General features: G+C 53.0%; 1 protein-coding gene across 1 annotated transcript in view; it reads left to right on the top strand.

Moving 5' to 3' along the window:
* Positions 1–19514, top strand: part of LOC122548527 (calpain-2 catalytic subunit-like) — a 123352-nt gene that overhangs the window by 88130 nt on the left and 15708 nt on the right. The window contains exons 12-18 of the mRNA XM_087976803.1: positions 6386–6591; positions 7764–7800; positions 9168–9227; positions 11798–11893; positions 13401–13490; positions 17543–17600; positions 17711–17772. Coding sequence (XP_087832929.1) covers positions 6386–6591; positions 7764–7800; positions 9168–9227; positions 11798–11893; positions 13401–13490; positions 17543–17600; positions 17711–17772 — 609 coding nt within the window. The remainder of the gene's footprint in view (positions 1–6385; positions 6592–7763; positions 7801–9167; positions 9228–11797; positions 11894–13400; positions 13491–17542; positions 17601–17710; positions 17773–19514) is intronic.

Below are 19514 nucleotides of genomic sequence, written 5' to 3' on the forward strand. Positions count from 1 at the left end.
TATGTTCTAAGAGGTAGGAACAGGCCGTTCAGCCCCTCACATCATGGTGAGTCCGAGATCCCTCGGATCCACATCCGTGTAACTCTTGTTTCCACAACTATGGTGGTTCACCGACACCCCGCCCAACTGTGGCGCTCTGGACCGTGTTTCTCTTGGTTGTGGGCATCTGCACTACCTTCTTAGAGATTGGAAAAACCTGGTATGGTTGTGATCTTTGGGCACCCGGTGTGGAGGGGAGTGAGCAGATCAGAGGATCTCCTCACGGGGCTGCCCCACGACCTGGCCAGGCCGCCCATTAACAGGCCCAGGCAGTGGGCCATGGAGGGGGTCATCTCTGCCGACTGCCTGCCCCTCCTCCGTGGTTACGTTTGTGCCAGGGTGGCAGTGGGGAAGGAGCACGCGGTGTCCATCAGTGCTGTCAGTGCCTGTAGAGAGAGACTCCATTTTGATTTATTCACTCCCCCCCTAACCCTCACCTTTAATGCTGTGGGTTACCCTTACAGAGGTGTGTATGTGTGTGTGATTAAAGGTGGTGGTTAGTGATTTTGTGATGGGGTAAACAATTCCAGTTGCGCGTGATACCACTTCTGGGTGTAACGGAGTTTTGCACTAAGGGCCTGATAGAATTGCTTGAGACTGCAGAGGTTCGCCGTGTTGCTCTGGCCAGTGAGTGAACCATGCCCCACACCTCCTCCCTGTCTTCATGATGTCTCTGGTGGGATCACTGGCCAAACCACAGCAGGCCGTGGTGTTGGTCACTCGGTGTTTACTGCTCCCTGATCGAGCTGTGACAACATATCCTGGTGAAGAGCTTCATGGACCAACTCTGCTTCGTGAGACACCTGGCTCGTCTCCGTGTGGCAAAAACCATCTCACTGCCCTTATATTCTAAAGGAGCAAGAGGAGAGCCGGAAGGGGTTTCCCAGCAGAGGTGGTCCAGGGCCCACAGCAGCTGGTTAAGGAAACAGTTTGTGACTCACAGCTGGTCTCCCTACCACAGGAAGGATGTTGTGAAACTTGAAAGGGTTCAGGAAAGATTTACAAGGATGTTGCCAGGGTTGGAAGATTTGAGCTACAGGGAGAGATTGAATAGGCTGGGGCTTTTTTCCCTGAAGTGTCGGAGGCTGAGGGGTGACCTTATAGAGGTTTATAAAATCATGAGGGGCATGGATATGATAAATAGGCAAAGTCTTTTCCCTGGGGTTGGGGGAGTCCAGAACTGGAGGGCATAGGTTTAGGGTGAGAGGAGAAAGATATAAAAGAGACCTCAGGGGCAATGTTTTCACGCAGAGGGTGGTACGTGTATGGAATGAGCTGCCAGAGGATGTGGTGGAGGCTGGTACAATTGCAACATTTAAGAGGCATTTGGATGGGTACATGAATAGGAAGGGTTTGGAGGGATATGGGCCGGGTGCTGGCAGGTGGGACTAGATTGGGTTGGGACATCTGGTCGGCATGGACGGGTTGGACCGAAGGGTCTGTTTCCGTGCCGTACATCTCTATGACTCTCTATTCCGGTGAGAAAGAAGGATTCTGGAAAGGGGATAAGCCAAACATGGTTAGCCAGGGATTGCATCAATTGAACAGAAATATACACACTGTGGCAAGATTTAACGGTAAAGCAGAGGATTGGGCAAGTTTTTAAAACCAATGAAAGGTGACCAGAAGTTATTAAAGGTACACTTTGAGGGTAAACTTGTAATTAATGTTGACATTTTTCAGCAAGAGCTTATTTAAATATTTAAAATGGAAGAGCGAGGCAGAAGTGAAGCCAGGCACCTGAGGGACTGAGGCTGGGGACCAGGAAATGGTGGAGGGTTGGTTCAGTACGGCACATTAGTCTTCACGGGAGAAGACACCAACAGCGTCCTAAAGTTATTAACTAATCATGCACAAAGTTGGGAGAGGAAACAAATAGAACAGCTATGCAACAATGATTTCCACAGATTCGCCACACCGTGGGCGGCACGGTGGGTGGGCGGCACGGTGGGTGGGCGGCACGGTGGCACAGTGGTTAGCACTGCTGCCTCACAGCGCCAGAGACCCGGGTTCAATTCCCGACTCAGGCGACTGACTGTGTGGAGTTTGCACGTTCTCCCCGTGTCTGCGTGGGTTTCCTCCGGGTGCTCCGGTTTCCTCCCACAGTCCAAAGATGTGCAGGTCAGGTGAATTGGCCATGCTAAATTGGCTGTAGTGTTAGGTAAAGGGGTAAATGTACGGGAATGGGTGGGTTACGCTTCGGCGGGTCGGTGTGGACTTGTTGGGCCGAAGGGCCTGTTTCCACACTGTAAGTAATCTAATCTAATCACTCTCATTTGTATAGTGAATGTTTCTTGACGTAACTTCGATATTGGTCCAGACCTTGTCTGAGGCTTTTTCCTCTGGGATTCCAACACTGTCTTCAGTCCTCAGGAGAGATCCTCACCAATCACCATGTTATATTCCTGAGTTTTCCTCAATGTAGAACGACCATTCTCACTCGGATTGGTAAATAATACAAGTCCCATTCTCTTGAAAAGCTCAAACAGGTGCTCTAAACAGACCATCGGGTAATTTTACAGATCCAAAAGTGAATTCTGATCTCTCTCTCTCTCTGCACCTTCTCTGTGACTAATATTGTGTGCAATTCTGGTCTCCTTCCTATCGGAAAGATGCTGTGAAACTTGAAAGGGTTCAGAAAAGATTTACAAGGATGTTGCCAGGGTTGGAGGATTTGAGCTACGAGGAGAGGCTGAACAGGCTGGGGCTGTTTTCCCTGGAGCGTCGGAGGCTGAGGGGTGACCTTATAGAGGTTTACAAAATTATGAGTGGCATGGATAGGATAAGTAAACAAAGTCTTTTCCCTGGGGTCGGGGAGTCCAGAACTCGAGGGCATAGGTTCTACGATCCCTGATGCGCTCTGTATGGTATGATCAGCCGGCAGGGTACGCAAACCAGCACTTTTCACTGTATCTCGGTACATGTGACAACAATGAATCACATAGAGTCATTCAGCACAGAAACAGACCCTGCAGTCCAACCAGTCCACGCTGAACATATTCCCAAACTAAATGCGTTCCACCTGCCTGTTCCTGGTCCATGTTCCTCCAAATCTTTCCTATTCATGGACTTATCCAAATGTCTTTTAAAAGTTGTAACCGCACCTGCATCTATCACTTCTTCTGGCAGATTATTCCACACACTAACCACTCTCTGTGAAATAAGTCAAAATTCAGTAACACAATAAAATCAGAGAAAAAAATTATGATTTTTAAATCTTCCTGAAAAGGTCACCACTGAAGGAATAAGATTCCGCATATTTAAGGGTTAATTTTGGGTGCCAGATCGACAGATTTGCAAAAGGCAGTTCCAAAGTTCTAGCTGCATCCTGTGTCGAAACGTCATTTCTCGCTCTATAAAGGTCTGGCTCGATTTAAAATATGATTCAATCGCTTAGTCCCCAGGGAGAGGAATAGTTTCTCTGAATCTGCTCAGAATGTTCACCTCCACAGTTTAACAGAACAGTCTGATGGGTAATTTTGAGCGAATTTTGACCTTGGAGTGCAGGTTCATAGCTCCTTGAAAGTGGAGTCGCAGGTAGATAGGATAGTGAAGAAGGCATTTGGTATACTTTCCTTTATTGGTCAGAGTATTGAGTACAGGAGTTGGGAGGTCATGTTGCGGCTGTACAGGACATTGATTAGGCCACTGTTGGAATATTACATGCAATTCTGGTCTCCTTCCTATCGGAAAGATGTTGTGAAACTTGAGAGGGTTCAGAAAAGATTGACAAGGATGTTGCCAGGGTTGGAGGAGGATTTGAGCTACAGGGAGAGGCTGAACAGGGAGAGGCTGATTTCCCTGGAACGTTGGAGGCTGAGGGTTGACCTTATAGAGGTTTACAAAATTATGAGGGGCATGGATAGAGTAAATAGACAAAGTCTTTTCCCTGGGGTCGGGGAGTCCAGAACTAGAGGGCATAGGTTTAGGGTGAGAGGGGAAAGATATAAAAGAGACCTAAGGGGCAACTTTTTCACGCAGAGGGTGGTATGTGTATGGAATGAGCTGCCAGAGGATGTGGTGGAGGTTGGTACAATTGCAACATTTAAGAGGCATTTGGATGGGTATATGAATAGGAAGGGTTTGGAGGGATATGGGCCGGGTGCTGGCAGGTGGGACTAGATTGGATTGGGATATCTGGTCGGCATGGACGGGTTGGACCGAAGGGTCTGTTTCCGTGCTGTACATCTCTATGACTCTATAAATATATGAATAGGAAGGGTTTGGAGGGATATGGGCTGGGTATTGGCAGGTGGGACTAGATTGGGTTGGGACATCTGGTCGGCATGGACGGGATGGACCGAAGGGTCTGTTTCCGTGCTGTACACCTCTGTGACTCTATGAGTCTATGAATATGTTGAAATCTATTAAAACCAAGACGGTCAGGTCAGTAGTGGCATAGTGTAAGTGTGTGACTTGCTCATCTACATTAAAGTGAATTCCTCAGCTGAAGCTCCTGAATTTTTACCCTTGAATAATAGAATGTCTTATTCATCTCGATCACAAAGTCTGGCTCCGTACCCTCGAACCTGTCCATCCCCAATGTGGCAACAGGAAACTCCCAACCTACAAAGGGAATCTCCCTGAAAATCTCAGTAGCTAACAATCTCTCTTTGTTTCCTCCCCTCCCCTCAGGTTCCTCCCAAAGTAAGTCTGTATGTTTCTTTCCTGATGTTTTTATTCTGTTGTTGGTTTGGGATGATTCTCTGCTCAATGTTTAGTGACTGGAATGAGGAGATATTCCTGATAATTGTGACAGCGTGTGACATTTCATGGGATCAGTGTGGGACCCATTCACTGTGCTGGAAAACCGAGAGGGTGTGCAGGGGGAGGCAAGTCCCTTTCGGACATTTTCGGGAGGTCCAGTGGGATTCTGTCCTGGTCAGGTACTGATCCTCCCACATTCAGGATTCCCAGCACGAGTGGGAGGAAAGATCCCAACTCCTCATACCCCTCCACACCCAGTACAACCCCTCCAACAATCCTCACCCACCCACCCATCTCACTGCCCCCCCGAAAGCTGCTGACTAGCCAGACACTGGCAACTGTCCAGCGCCAACATGGTGTCTCCAGCTCCCACCCCAGTCTCTGCTGGTCTCCAGCTCCCAGCTCAGTCTCTGCTGGTCTCCAGGTCCCTTCCCATTCTCTGCTGGTCTCCAGGTCCCTCCCCATTCTCTGCTGGTCTCCAGGTCCCAGCTCAGTCTCTGCTGGTCTCCAGCTCCCACCCCAGTCTCTGCTGGTCTCCAGGTCCCAGCTCAGTCTCTGCTGGTTTCCAGGTCCCACCCCAGTCTCTGCTGGCCTCCAGTTCCCAGCTCAGACTGTGCTGGTCCCCAACTCCCAGCCCAGACTGTGCTGGTCCCCAACTCCCAGCCCAGATTGTGCTGATCTTCAGGTCCCAGCTCAGTCTCTGCTGGTCTCCAGGTCCCAGCTCAGACTGTGCTGGTCCCCAACTCCCAGCTCAGACTGTGCTGGTCCCCAACTCCCACCCCAGTCTCTGCTGGTCACCAGCACGCAGCTCAGTCCCTGCTGGTTCCTAGCACCCAGCTCAGTCTCTGCTGGTATCCCAGCTCAGTCTCTGCTGGTCCCCCAGCTCCCAGCTCAGTCTCTGCTGGTCCCCCAACTCCCAGCTCAGTCTCTGATGGTCTCCAGCTCTCAGCCCAGTCTCTGCTGGTCTCCAGGTCCCACCCCAGTCTCTGCTGGTTCCCAGCTCCCGGCTCAGTCTTTGCTGGTCCCCAGCTCCCACCCCAGTCTCTGCTGGTCCCAGGTCCCACCCCAGTCTCTGCTGGTCCCCAGCTCCCACCCCAGTCTCTGCTGGTCTCCAGCTCCCAGCTCAGTCTCTGCTGGCCCCCAGCTCCCAGCTCAGTCTCTGCTGGTCCCCAGCTCCCAGCTCAGTAAATGGTTGGTGATCGGCCCCAAAGGTTATGGTGAATGGGGTGGGTTAGCCAATGGCAGCCAGGAGCCTGCAGTGGGGTGGGGGAGGGTGACGGGGTGGGTGACAGGGAAGGGGGGGGGGGCGACCCTGGGGAGTTCCTACCCTGGGCTCCTCCCTTGCTGCTGGTGCAGGCCTTCCATGGCTGTGGAATGCCTTGCAAGGTGGATTCCTCCCCCTCCCCCCAACCCCCCTCCAACCCCAGAACCTCGGGGGCACCAGTCTCATGTACCAGGGCACAGTGTGGTACAGTGTCTGACCACCATTGCCAGTTTCCAAACCCAGCTCCCAAGATGGGGAGAGAGTAACCATCTGGCCCAGCCCCATCGTGCTGTGGGGAACTGGAACTGACCGTTGCGCTCTGTGAAGGAGTTGGGCTCCGAGTTGTTACTGATTATTTTTCCTTTCCTGCCTCAGTTCCAGGTACAGGATGGGAAGTTGCCACAGACCTTTCTGAATGAGCGTTACCTGGTCAAACAGATAAAATACCGCAATGTCAGAGAGACCAGTGAAACGTACCAGCTGGAACCGGGCACCTACGTCTTGGTGCCCAGCACATACTACCCCAATGAACAAGCCGAGTTCCTTCTCCGTGCCTACTTCCAGAAGGGCAGTTACCACAGGTACCTCACTGCGTCAGCCTCTTCCTCTCCCTGTGCTCCCTATCGTCCGTTCTCTCTCTCTGTCCACTTTCCCTTCTGCTCCCTGTCGCTTGGAGATCTCCAGAATAGGAACGGAGAGCTCACGTCGCGGGGGATTGGGAGGATCTCCTGGTTACAGTGACTGCAATCGGAGCAGCTCAGAGATCCCGATCCCTCCCAATTAACAACCTGATGGAAGCTGACCTCCTCTACCTCCCCCCGATCCACTCGACTGCGTTCGCTGTCCCGAGCGCGGCCAACTCGCCATCGGAGAAACTCAAAGACAGCCTGGAGAGACCGCTTTGCGGAACACCCCCAGTCCGTGTAGAAGCAGGGAGCCCAATCTTCCCAGAGCTGGTCAGTTCAACACAGCGTCCTGCTCACATTCCCATGTGTCTGTCCTCAGCATGCTGCAGTGTTCCAGGGAATCACAGCACAGACTGGAGGAACAACGTCTCACCTTCAAACTCAGCAGCTTCCAGCCTGCTGGACTTAACACCAGGTTCAACACCTTCAGAACCCAGTCCCATTCCTTCCCCACCCTTTAGCTTTATTTGCTACGTTCTCCGTCACTATGTCCTCTCTCCCCTCCCTGCACCCCACTGGCACTGTCTGTCCTTTCCAGTCTGATAGTTAGACACACCACTGTTCTGCCATTCTCACACTCCCATCACTTAATCTGAGCCGTCAACATCTCCTCTCCCCCAGCACTCAATACCCCCCCCCCCCCCCCAACCTCAGTTACTGCATAATTGCTGCCCCATCCTGGTCACCATCTCAACTCGAAACTGCCTGTCCCCTCCCTGTGGCTCCTGCCTGACCCGCTGTGACCTCCCGCGTTTTGTGGCTTTCCGTGGATAAATCTTGGGTTGGCACCAGAGAAAAGAATCTGCAGGAGTGTCTGGGTTTGTCATTAAACAATAATGGGCAATTGCGACCCCTCAGGGATTGAAAGCTGATCGTAATTCTAAACCCCGAACATAACCAGCCTTCCCTTGTCCTCTGGTCAAGGGAAAACCATTAGGTCTTGAACGTTTCAGCTTTCTCGCTCTCTCTGTCTCTCTCTCTCTCTCTCACTCTGTCTGTGAGGCAGACTGATCTGATTGGTGCTCCAAGTGGAATAGGTGACCTGATTTCTGTCTCTTCCCTCACAGAGATACAAGTTCCAACTCGAACCTTCAGCACCCGATGGTACGCGCTGCTGTCTGACTCAGAGGCGTGTGACGAAAACACCAATGTTCTGAATTTTGGTTCTGCTGTTGGTGCTGGTAGCTGGGTATCTGTCCTTGGAGAAGGTGGGGGTGAGCGGGCTTGTTGAACCGCTACAGTCTGTGCTGGACTCATGACCCACAGCTTTGGCATGGTCCTGCAGTGTGTCCCATAGATTAGAAACCCTGACTTATATCCCCAGTCACCAGACGGAGGCTAGAATTAAACCCGTTTCGATGCAGCAAGCTCCCTTTGACAATAAGGACTTGATTTGTTTGAAGTTAAAACTCACATAACACCAGGTTATAATCCAACAGGTTTAATTGGAAGCACACTAGCTTTCAGAGCGACGCTCCTTCATAACCACCTGGTGAAGGAGCGACGCTCCGAAAGCTAGTGTGCTTCCAATTAAACCTGTTGGACCATAACCTGGTGTTGCGTGATTTTTAACTTTGTCCACCCCAGTCCAACACCGGCACCTCCAAATCATGATTTGTTTGAGCAAGATTGATCGGAGGATAATTTCTGGGCTTCAGGCAGAATCATTCCAGGTCTTTGATAAATGACTGGGAGCCTGTGTTTAAGATGTCATCTGGAAGGTGGCGCCGCTGACAGTGCAGCACTCGGTCAGTACTGCACCAGAGTGCTACCTTTGACGTTGGGCTCAGGTTTTTAGATCAGGGAGAGGGAGGTCAAACCCCCCCCCCCCCGTGACGTTTTGTGTCTGAGGTGGGGGACACTGGACACAGGAAACACAGCCGGCAAACTGAGGAGAGTGTCAATGGACCTCTCGATGCCGAGTATCTTATATTCGTAATATTTAACCCCTTGGTTCCCACAGGCACTTGGGGGTTCGGAGCAGGAGGCAAGTGGGAGTTAATTCTGAACGGGGCAGGCTGGTTTGTATTAGAAGGCCATGTGACTGAGGGAGGAAGATCATGTGACTGCCTCCCTTCCAATCAGGTGCCAGCATGCTGAGGCCTCAGACAGGACTGTCACGGGTGAGCTGTGGGCCTACACTGTAGGCCTGTGCCTAGCCTCAGATGGATTCTGTGGAACCAGAGCACCTGGGAGAGAAAGCCTTGACCCTGGGGAATGGGGAGCGAGGATGGTGATGGGGCACAGGGACGGGGGGTCCAATGTTCAGGCCAGTCACACCCACTGTTCATTCTGTCCGCAGACCCCAATCCCCCTCTCCATTCTATCCACATTACTCTTGATCACCTGTTCAGACCCATTTGGTGGCCCAGACAGACCAACAGCAGGGCATGGGGCAGTGGGCACTGATTGGGCACACCACGTCTGACCTTTCCCTCACCATGATGTCTTTGTGTCTTTCCCTCTCTCAGGCGACACTGGACAGAGCAGATTACAGCTCCTGGGAACAAATCTTCAATAAATACGCCCAGGTGAGTCTTGGCTAATACACCCTGTCTGACTGCTCCAAGTGTAAAATGGGTCTGGAAATCCCAACACACCAAACAAGGGAAATGATGGCCGAGTGGTATTACCGCTGGACTGTTAGTCCACGGACAAGAATGTGGTGCAGTAAAAGCACCGATGGTCAGGCAGCCTCCGAGGAGCAGGGGAAATCGACGTTTCGGGATCCAGGGACACAAATAATGTCCTGGGGACCTGGGTTCAAATCCCACCATAGAGTCACAGGGATGTACAGCATGGAAACAGACCCTTCAGTCCAACCCGTCCATGCCGACCAGATACCCCAACCCAATCTAGTCCCACCTGCCAGCGCCCGGCCCATATCCCTCCAAACCCTTCCTATTCATATACCCATCCAAATGCCTCTTAAATATTGCAATTGTACCAGCCTCCACCACATCCTCTGGCAGCTCATTCCACACACGTACCACCCTCTGCGTGAAAAGGTTGCCCCTTAGGTCTCTTTTATATCTTTCCCCTCTCACCCTAAACCTATGCCCTCTAGTTCTGGACTCCCCCACCCCAGGGAAAAGACTTTGCCTATTTACCCTATCCATGCCCCTCATAATTTTATAAACCTCTATAAGGTCCCCCCTCAGCCTCCGACGCTCCAGGGAAAACAGCCCCAGCCTGTTCAGCCTCTCCCTGTAGCTCAGATCCTCCAACCCTGGCAACATCTTTTTAAATCTTTTCTGAACCCTTTCAAGTTTCACAACATCTTTCCCATAGGAAGGAGACCAGAATTGCACGCAATATTCCAACAGTGGTCTAACCAATGTCCTGTACAGCCGCAACATGACATCCCAACTCCTGGACTCAATACTCTGACCAATAAAGGAAAGCATATCAAACGCCTTCTTCACTATCCTATCTACCTGCGACTCCACTTTCAAGGAGCTATGAACCTGCACTCCAAGGTCTCTTTGTTCAGCAACACTCCCTAGGACCTTACCATTAAGTGTATAAGTCCTGCTAAGATTTGCTTTCCCAAAATGCAGCACCTCGCATTTATCTGAATTAAACTCCATCTGCCACTTCTCAGCCCATTGGCCCATCTGGTCCAGATCCTGTTGTAATCTGAGGTAACCCTCTTCGCTGTCCACTACACCGCCAATTTTGGTGTCATCTGCAAACTTACTAACTGTACCTCTTATGCTCACATCAAAATCATTTATGTAAATGACAAAAAGTAGAGGACCCAGCACCGATCCTTGTGGCACTCCACTGGTCACAGGCCTCCAGTCTGAAAAACAACTCTTCACTACCACCGTCTGTTAGGCGTGGGTGCGACTGTACCGCAGCGACACGTCAGGCGTGGGCGCGACTGTACCGCAGCGACACATCAGACGTGGGCGTGACTGTACTGCAGTGACATATCAGACAGGGGTGCAACTGTAATGCAGCGACGCGTCAGGCGTGGGCACGACTGTACTGTAGCGACGCATCAGGCGTGGGCGCGACTGTACCGCAGCGACACATCAGGCGAGGACACGACTGTACCGCAGCGACACATCAGGCAGGGGTACGACTGTACTGCAGCGACGCGCCAGGCATGGGCGCGAATGTAATGCAACGACACGTCAGACGAGGGCTCGACTGTACCGCAGCGACACTTCGGGCGTGGGCGAGACTGTACCGCAGCGACACGTCAGGCGAGGGCACGACTGCACATTAGCGACACGTCAGACGTGGGCGAGACTGTACCGCAGCGACACGTCAGGCGTGGGCGAGGGTGTACCGCAGCGACACGTCAGACGTGGGCGAGACTGTACCGCAGCGACACGTCAGGCGAGGGCGAGACTGTACCGCAGTGACACGTCAGGTGGGAGTGTGACTGTACCGCAGTGACACGTCAGGCGGGAGTGTGACTGTACCGCAGTGACACGTCAGGCGTGAGTGTGACTGTACCGCAGCGACACATCAGGTGGGAGTGTGACTGTACCGCAGCGACACGTCAGGTGGGAGTGTGACTGTACCACAGCGACACGTCAGGCGTGAGTGTGACTGTACCGCAGCGACACGTCAGGCGGGAGTGTGACTGTACCGCAGTGACACGTCAGGCAGTAGTGTGACTGTACCGCAGTGACACGTCAGGCGTGAGTGTGATTGTACCACAGTGACACGTCAGGCGTGAGTGTGATTGTACCACAGTGACACGTCAGGCGTGAGTGTGACTGTACCGCAGCGACACATCAGGTGGGAGTGTGACTGTACCGCAGCGACACGTCAGGTGGGAGTGTGACTGTACCACAGCGACACGTCAGGCGTGAGTGTCACTGTACCGCAGCGACACGTCAGGTGGGAGTGTGACTGTACCGCAGCGACACGTCAGGCGGGAGTGTGACTGTACCGCAGTGACACGTCAGGTGGGAGTGTGACTGTACCGCAGTGACATGTCAGGCGGGAGTGTGACTGTACCGCAGTTGAATGTTATGGATGATGAACTGAGTTGATCCCCTCGTTTTGGAGACAGTGTGGTTACTGAGTCACGTTCTCTTCACGGTCACATTCAGCCCCTATCCTGTTTGCCTCCTCACAGATCCACCAGTCAAACTGGTCCCTGCCTCGATTCAATGGCTCGGAGAGTTTGAGCCCCCTTCTCTCTCCCAGCCCTATGTCTCCTAACGGATTGCTGGTAAGTTTTCCATCGCTGCCCAGTGGCTCTGTGCTGTCACGGTTTTTTGTTGAACATAAGAATTGATGAATGAACAAATTGCAGTGAGCTGTATCAGAGTAATCAGAAAAGAATATCACAATGAGGATTAAACACTGGCTCCAGTAACTCGTGCTTTGAGATCTCTCACAACTCCCCAACCAGAGATTGGGCCAAGTATCTCATTCCCAGCGGATAGGGAGCACAAAGATTTGAGGCACTAACCCGTGAGCAAGGCTGGTGTCTCTGATCTGAGGCTGGTGTGAGCGTGTGTGTGACAGGGGGCAGTGGTGGGCACCCTGGCGCTGCAGCACATCAGCGTTGATTCTCCCAAGTCGAGATGCCCTCTCACTCTGCCCCTATACCCTGTCTGCTCCCTGACACTGGAAGGGCACGATCTCCGAGAGAAATGGCAGTGGTCGCACTGAGCCCCAACTGACCAGAAAGAGAACAATCACAGGATTCCCATGTTTGACATGAACCAGAGCCAACACAAATCTGCAAAGCATTTAACAAGCAAACGATACTTCAAATACACAAAGGTCAATTTCCCTCCGAGTAGTGAGTACAACAAAATCCATCTTCCACACCCATCAGCACCTGCCAATCAAAATAAGTGACGCCCCATTTTATTTTCCTTCGAGTTTGGCCTCTTTGGTTAAAATCGCTCGCCTTTTCACTCTGTGATATCGTCCCCTTGTTACATTCAGCAGCAGTAGCTGGTTTCCACTTGAGATTCCGGAATTCTGCTTCTCTACCGATAGGAAGACGGTCATTTCCGTCAGGAGTTTTTCTATTAATGGCACCTGGAGTTTGATACCTGAGTCCTTAATTTTCTGATCACCTTCTAACCCTAGTCCTCCCTTAGGTCTTCCAGCCATACCATTTCTGGTCTTAAGTTGTTTTTTTTTCAGTACTGCTTCCAGGTTAAGGGTCACCAGCCTGCATGCATAGTATTTTGCATTATCTAAGAAAATTGCAATTGATTGCTTTTCAAGTCAAGCAAATTTGAAAAAAAAATAAGCATTTTCTACGTTGTCTGAAATATAATCACCGATCACACAGACATTTTAAAGAAATTACTCATTGTTATTGTGCTGTGCTTCCAGGTCAAAGGGTGTTAGATAGGAAAGGCATCCCTTTTCACCCACATGAACAAGAGATTGTGTGGTCAGTTATCCAGCTTTATGTTCGAGATGCACCAAAGGCAAAAGTTAACTTTGGTCTTGCCCACATGACATGACCAATCTGGTCGAAGATCTAATAGGACATCACTCATCCCTCTCTGTTCCTTTTGGTTTATTGACTTCAGTGTCGCTGGGTCAGAAACCAGAACTCCCTCCCTCACAGCATTGTGCGTCTACAACCAGCACATGAACTGTAGCGGTTCAAGAAGGGAGCTCACCCCCACCTTCTCAAGGGGCAACTAGGGACGGGTGAGAAAAGCTCACCACTCGGTGTTAACTGCTTCTCTTTCTCTCCATTTCAGGGCAGACCCTTCTGGGCCCAGGTCCACCCTGACGACAGCTGGTCAGAGAGGTATCCACTGCCAATGTCCCCATCATCCCCCACTTCTCCAGTAAGTTCTTGTCTCTATAACCTCCATCCTCCCCTGGACCCTGTGGGAATTATCCTTCACTGTCAAAGTGAGGGAGGTGGGGAACAGGAAACAGCTGGCTTGATTTCAGGCATGAGGGAGGTGTTCAACATTTAAGGTTCTCGTTGGGAAGTCCGAAAAACTCGAGGGGTTCGGGAGGAATCAACGCAGTGTTTTTGAAAGGGGAGTGGAAGTCGTTTTGATCCAATTCATTGTTTTTTCTTTGAAGGAGTAACTTGCGGATCGCAGCTAAATCATTGCAGAAGGCATTTGATAAGGTGAAAGATCAAAGGTCATTGTGGAAGTGAAAGGCTTCTGGAAGAGCAGTCCCATGTTAGCACAGAGAGAAGACAGGTCGGCTGACAGACAACAGAGAGTATGCACAAATAAGTCTTCATCTGATTGACAGGGTGGGATGAGGAGAAGAGAATAGAACAGTAATTTATTGTCACATGTATTTTTACAAAATATGTCCACACGAAAGGGAAAGAGGGGAGAAGCTGGCTGGGGTATAAATCAGTGAGTAGTGACTTGATTGAAGTCCAGAAGGTTCTGAGTGGTTTTGACAAGGTGCAAGTGGAAAGAGAGCTGATCTGTTGCGGGTAAGGCCAGACCGAGAGTCATTCCAAACGAAGCTCAAGGAGTGAACCAAGCTGTATCTCAGGAACGCTGACACAGCCTCTTCCTGCTGACTCCCCTTCGAGCTGGTCAGATGCCCACAGCATCTCGGCTGTGTCCCACCTTTTGGTGCTGCCTGCACAGACGAACTCAGCACATACACACACACAGCGCTGCAGTCCCAGCTGATAGAGCCAGCATTCACGGGACAGAGACAATCAAACACCCAGTCCCAGGGGGGAAAGGACAGTGTGTGACCCACTGTAACATTCAGTCCCAGGGGGGGAAAGGACAGTGTGTGACCCACTGTAACACCCAGTCCCAGGGGGGAAAGGACAGTGTGTGACCCACTGTAACACCCAGTCCCAGGGGGGAAAGGACAGTGTGTGACCCACTGTAACACCCAGTCCCAGGGGGAAAGGACAGTGTGTGACCCACTGTAACACCCAGTCCCAGAGGAGAAAGGACAGTGTGTGACCCACTGTAACACCCAGTCCCACAGTGGGGAAAGGACAGTGTGTGACCCAGTGTAACACCCAGTCCCAGAGGGGGGAAAGGACAGTGTGTGACCCACTGTAACACCCAGTCACAGAGGAGAAAGGACAGTGTGTGACCCACTGTAACACCCAGTCCCAGAGGGGAAAGGAGAGTGTGTGTCCCACTGTAACACCCAGTCCCACAGGGGGGAAAGGACAGTGTGTGACCCACTGTAACACCTTGTCCCAGAGGGGAAAGGACAGTGTGTGACCCACTGTAACACCCAGTCCCAGAGGGGGGAAAGGACAGTGTGTGACCCACTGTAACACCCAGTCACAGAGGAGAAAGGACAGTGTGTGACCCACTGTAACACCCAGTCCCAGAGGGGAAAGGAGAGTGTGTGTCCCACTGTAACACCCAGTCCCACAGGGGGGAAAGGACAGTGTGTGACCCACTGTAACACCCTGTCCCACAGGGGGGAAAGGACAGTGTGTGACCCACTGTAACACCCAGTCCCAGGGGGGAACGGACAGTGTGTGACCCACTGTTACACCCAGTCCCACAGGGGAAAGGACAGTGTGTGACCCACTGTAACACCCAGTCCCACAGGGGGGAAAGGACAGTGTGTGACCCACTGTAACACCCTGTCCCACAGGGGGGAAAGGACAGTGTGTGACCCACTGTAACACCCAGTCCCAGGGGGGAAAGGATAGTGTGTGACCCACTGTAACACCCAGTCCCAGGGGGGAAAGGACAGTGTGTGACCCACTGTAACACCAAGTCCCAGGGGGGAAAGGACAGTGTGTGACCCACTGTAACACCCAGTCCCAGGGGGGAAAGGACAGTGTGTGACCCACTGTAACACCCAGTCCCAGAGGAGAAAGGACAATGTGTGACCCACTGTAACCCCCAGTCCCAGGGGGGAAAGGACCGTGTGTGACTCACTGTAACACCCAGTCCCAGAGGAGAAAGGACAATGTGTGACCCACTGTAACACCCAGTCCCAGGGGAGAAAGGACAGTGTGTGACCCACTGTAACACCCAGTCCCAGCGGGGAAAGGACAGTGTGTGACCCACTGTAACACCCAGTCCCACAGGGGGGAAAGGACAGTGTGTGACCCACTGTAACACCCAGTCCCAGGGGGGAAATGACAGTGTGTGACCCACTGTAACACCCAGTCCCAGGGGGAAAGGACAGTGTGTGACCCACTGTAACACCCAGTCCCAGGGGGGGAAAGGACAGTGTGTGACCCACTGTAACACCCAGTCCCACAGGGGGGAAAGGCAGTGTGTGACCCACTGTAACACCCAGTCCCAGGGGGAAAGGACAGTGTGTGACCCACTGTAACCCCCAGTCCCAGGGGGGAAAGGACCGTGTGTGACTCACTGTAACACCCAGTCCCAGGGGGGGAAAAGGACAGTGTGTGACCCACTGTAACACCCAGTCCCAGGGGGGGAAAGGACAGTGTGTGACCCACTGTAACACCCAGTCCCAGGGGGGGAAAGGACAGTGTGTGACCCACTGTAACACCCAGTCCCAGGGGGAAAGGACAGTGTGTGACCCACTGTAACCCCCAGTCCCAGGGGGGAAAGGACAGTGTGTGCCCCACTGTAACACCCAGTCCCACAGGGGGAAAAGGACAGTGTGTGACCCACTGTAACACCCAGTCCCAGGGGGGGAAAGGACAGTGTGTGACCCACTGTAACACCCAGTCCCAGGGGGGAAAGGACAGTGTGTGACCCACTGTAACACCCAGTCCCACAGGGGAATGGACAGTGTGTGACCCACTGTGACACCCAGTCCCACAGGGGGGAAAGGACAGTGTGTGACCCACTGTAACACCCAGTCCCACAGGGGGGAAAGGACAGTGTGTGACCCACTGTAATACCCAGTCCAAGGGGGGAATGGACAATGTGTGACCCACTGTAACACCCAGTCCCCCAGGGGGGAAAGGACAGTGTGTGACCCACTGTGACACCCAGTCCCACAGGGGAAAGGACAGTGTGTGACCCACTGTAACACCCAGTCCCACAGGGGGGAAAGGACAGTGTGTGACCCACTGTAATACCCAGTCCAAGGGGGGAATGGACAATGTGTGACCCACTGTAACACCCAGTCCCCCAGGGGGGAAAGGACAGTGTGTGACCCACGTAACACCCAGTCCCCCAGCGGAAAGGACAGTGTGTGACCCACTGTAACACCCAGTCCAAGGGGGGAATGGACAATGTGTGACCCACTGTAACACCCAGTCCCACAGGGGAAAGGACAGTGTGTGACCCACGTAACACCCAGTCCCCCAGGGGAAAGGACAGTGTGTGACCCACTGTAACACCCAGTCCCCCAGGGGAAAGGACAGTGTGTGACCCACTGTAACACCCAGTCCCAGGGGGGGGGGGGGGAAGGACAGTGTGTGACCCACTGTAACACCCAGTCCCGGGGGGAAAGGACAGTGTGTGACCCACTGTAACACCCAGCCCCACAGGGGAAAAGGACAGTGTGTGACCCACTGTAACACCCAGTCCCGGGGGGAAAGGACAGTGTGTGACCCACTGTAACACCCAGCCCCACAGGGGAAAAGGACAGTGTGTGACCCACTGTAACACCCAGTCCCACAGGGGGGAAAGGACAGTGTGTGACCCACTGTAACACCCAGTCCCGGGGGGAAAGGACAGTGTGTGACCCACTGTAACACCCAGCCCCACAGGGGAAAAGGACAGTGTGTGACCCACTGTAACACCCAGTCCCACAGGGGGGAAAGGACAGTGTGTGACCCACTGTAACACCCAGTCCCAGGGGGAAAGGACAGTGTGTGACCCACCGTAACACCCAGTCCCACAGGGGAAAAGGACAGTGTGTGACCCACTGTAACACCCAGTCCTGGGGGGAATGTGTAACGATGATAAATTCCTCGTTAAATAGTGTTCTCTCATTGACCCAGGGCAGGGAGATCAACGCTGCTGGCCTCCAGAAGATCCTAAATGGAGTGTTTCTACAAGGTGAGTGACACTGTGCGTGATCTGACCATATCTCCGGTGGTGCTGAGCTGGAAATATCACCTTCCTGGCAAACTGCAGTGACACTACGGTCTGTCTCTCCATTCCCACAGGCCAGAGACCATCTGAGGGCTTCAGCCTGGACAGCTGCCGAGCCATGGTGCTGCTGATGGATGTATCCTTGCACGTGGCTGCACTCCCTCACAGTAAACACCGGCCTTTCTCACTGAGACTCCCTTCCTGGATCTGAGTGTCCCTGTGGACAGTCAGACAGTGCCAGTGTCAATCCATCTCTCTCCTGGGACTGCAAGATCAACACACCGCTGTGTCTCCCCCCTCACACCGCCCACTCACAGCTACACACACCCACACACACACCCACACACACACTCCCACACACACACACACACTCACACACACACCCACATCCACACCCCCACACACCCACACCCACACCCACACTCTCACACACACTCCCATACACACACACACACACTCACACCCACACCCACATCCACACCCCCACACACCCACACCCACACCCACACTCCCACACACACTCCCATACACACACACACACACTCACACCCACACCCACATCCACACCCCCACACACCCACACCCACACCCACACTCCCACACACACTCCCATACACACACACACACACTCACACCCACACCCACATCCACACCCCCACACACCCACACCCACACACACACTCCCACACACACACACACACACTCCCACCCACACCCACATCCACACCCCCACACACCCACACCCACACCCACACCCACACACACACTCCCCCACACACGCCCACCCACACACACACACACACCCACACACTCTCTCACACTCCCACACACACTCCCATACACACACGCCCACACACACACACACACTCACACACTCCCATACACACACGCCCGCCCACACACACACACACACACACACACTCCCACCCTCACACCCACACACACTCCCATACACACACGCCCACACCCACACACCCACACACACACCCACACACACTCCCATACACACACGCCCACACACACACCTACACACACCCACACACACACTCCCACACACACTCCCATACACACACACTCCCACCCACACACCACACACACACCCACAAACCGACACACCCACACACCCACACACACACCTACACACACCCACACACACACACACAACCACACACACTCCCATACACACACACACACTCTCACACACAGGCACACACACACACACACACCCCCGCACACCCCCCCCACACCCACACGCAACCCACACGCAACCCACACACACACCCACACACACACACACACCCACAACCACACCCCCCACACCCACACACATACGCAACCCACACACACCCACACACACCCACACACCCACACACACCCCCACACACACTCCTAAACACACCTACACACCCACACACACACCCACACACCCACACACACTCACACACCCACACACACACACACACTCACACACACACACTCACACACATCCACCCACACACACTCACACACACCCACACCCACACACACACCTACACACCCACAAACACACACACATGTACACCCACACACCCACACACACCCACACCCACACACACCCACACACACACACCCACACACACCGCCCACTCTCAGCTACACACACACTGCCCACACACATACCCCACCCACACACCCACACACACACTCCTTCACACACACACACCCATACACCCACACACCCACAAACCCACACCCACACACACACTCCCACACACACACACCTCCACACACCCACACACATACAACCACACACAATCACACACACCCACACACGCGCACACACACACATACACACACACCCACACCCACACACATACACACACACGCACACCCACACAC

Source organism: Chiloscyllium plagiosum, unplaced genomic scaffold (genome assembly GCF_037043375.1).
Source record: "Chiloscyllium plagiosum isolate Xiang-an unplaced genomic scaffold, Cpla_swu_hap1 HiC_scaffold_3, whole genome shotgun sequence".
NCBI lineage: Eukaryota > Metazoa > Chordata > Chondrichthyes > Orectolobiformes > Hemiscylliidae > Chiloscyllium > Chiloscyllium plagiosum.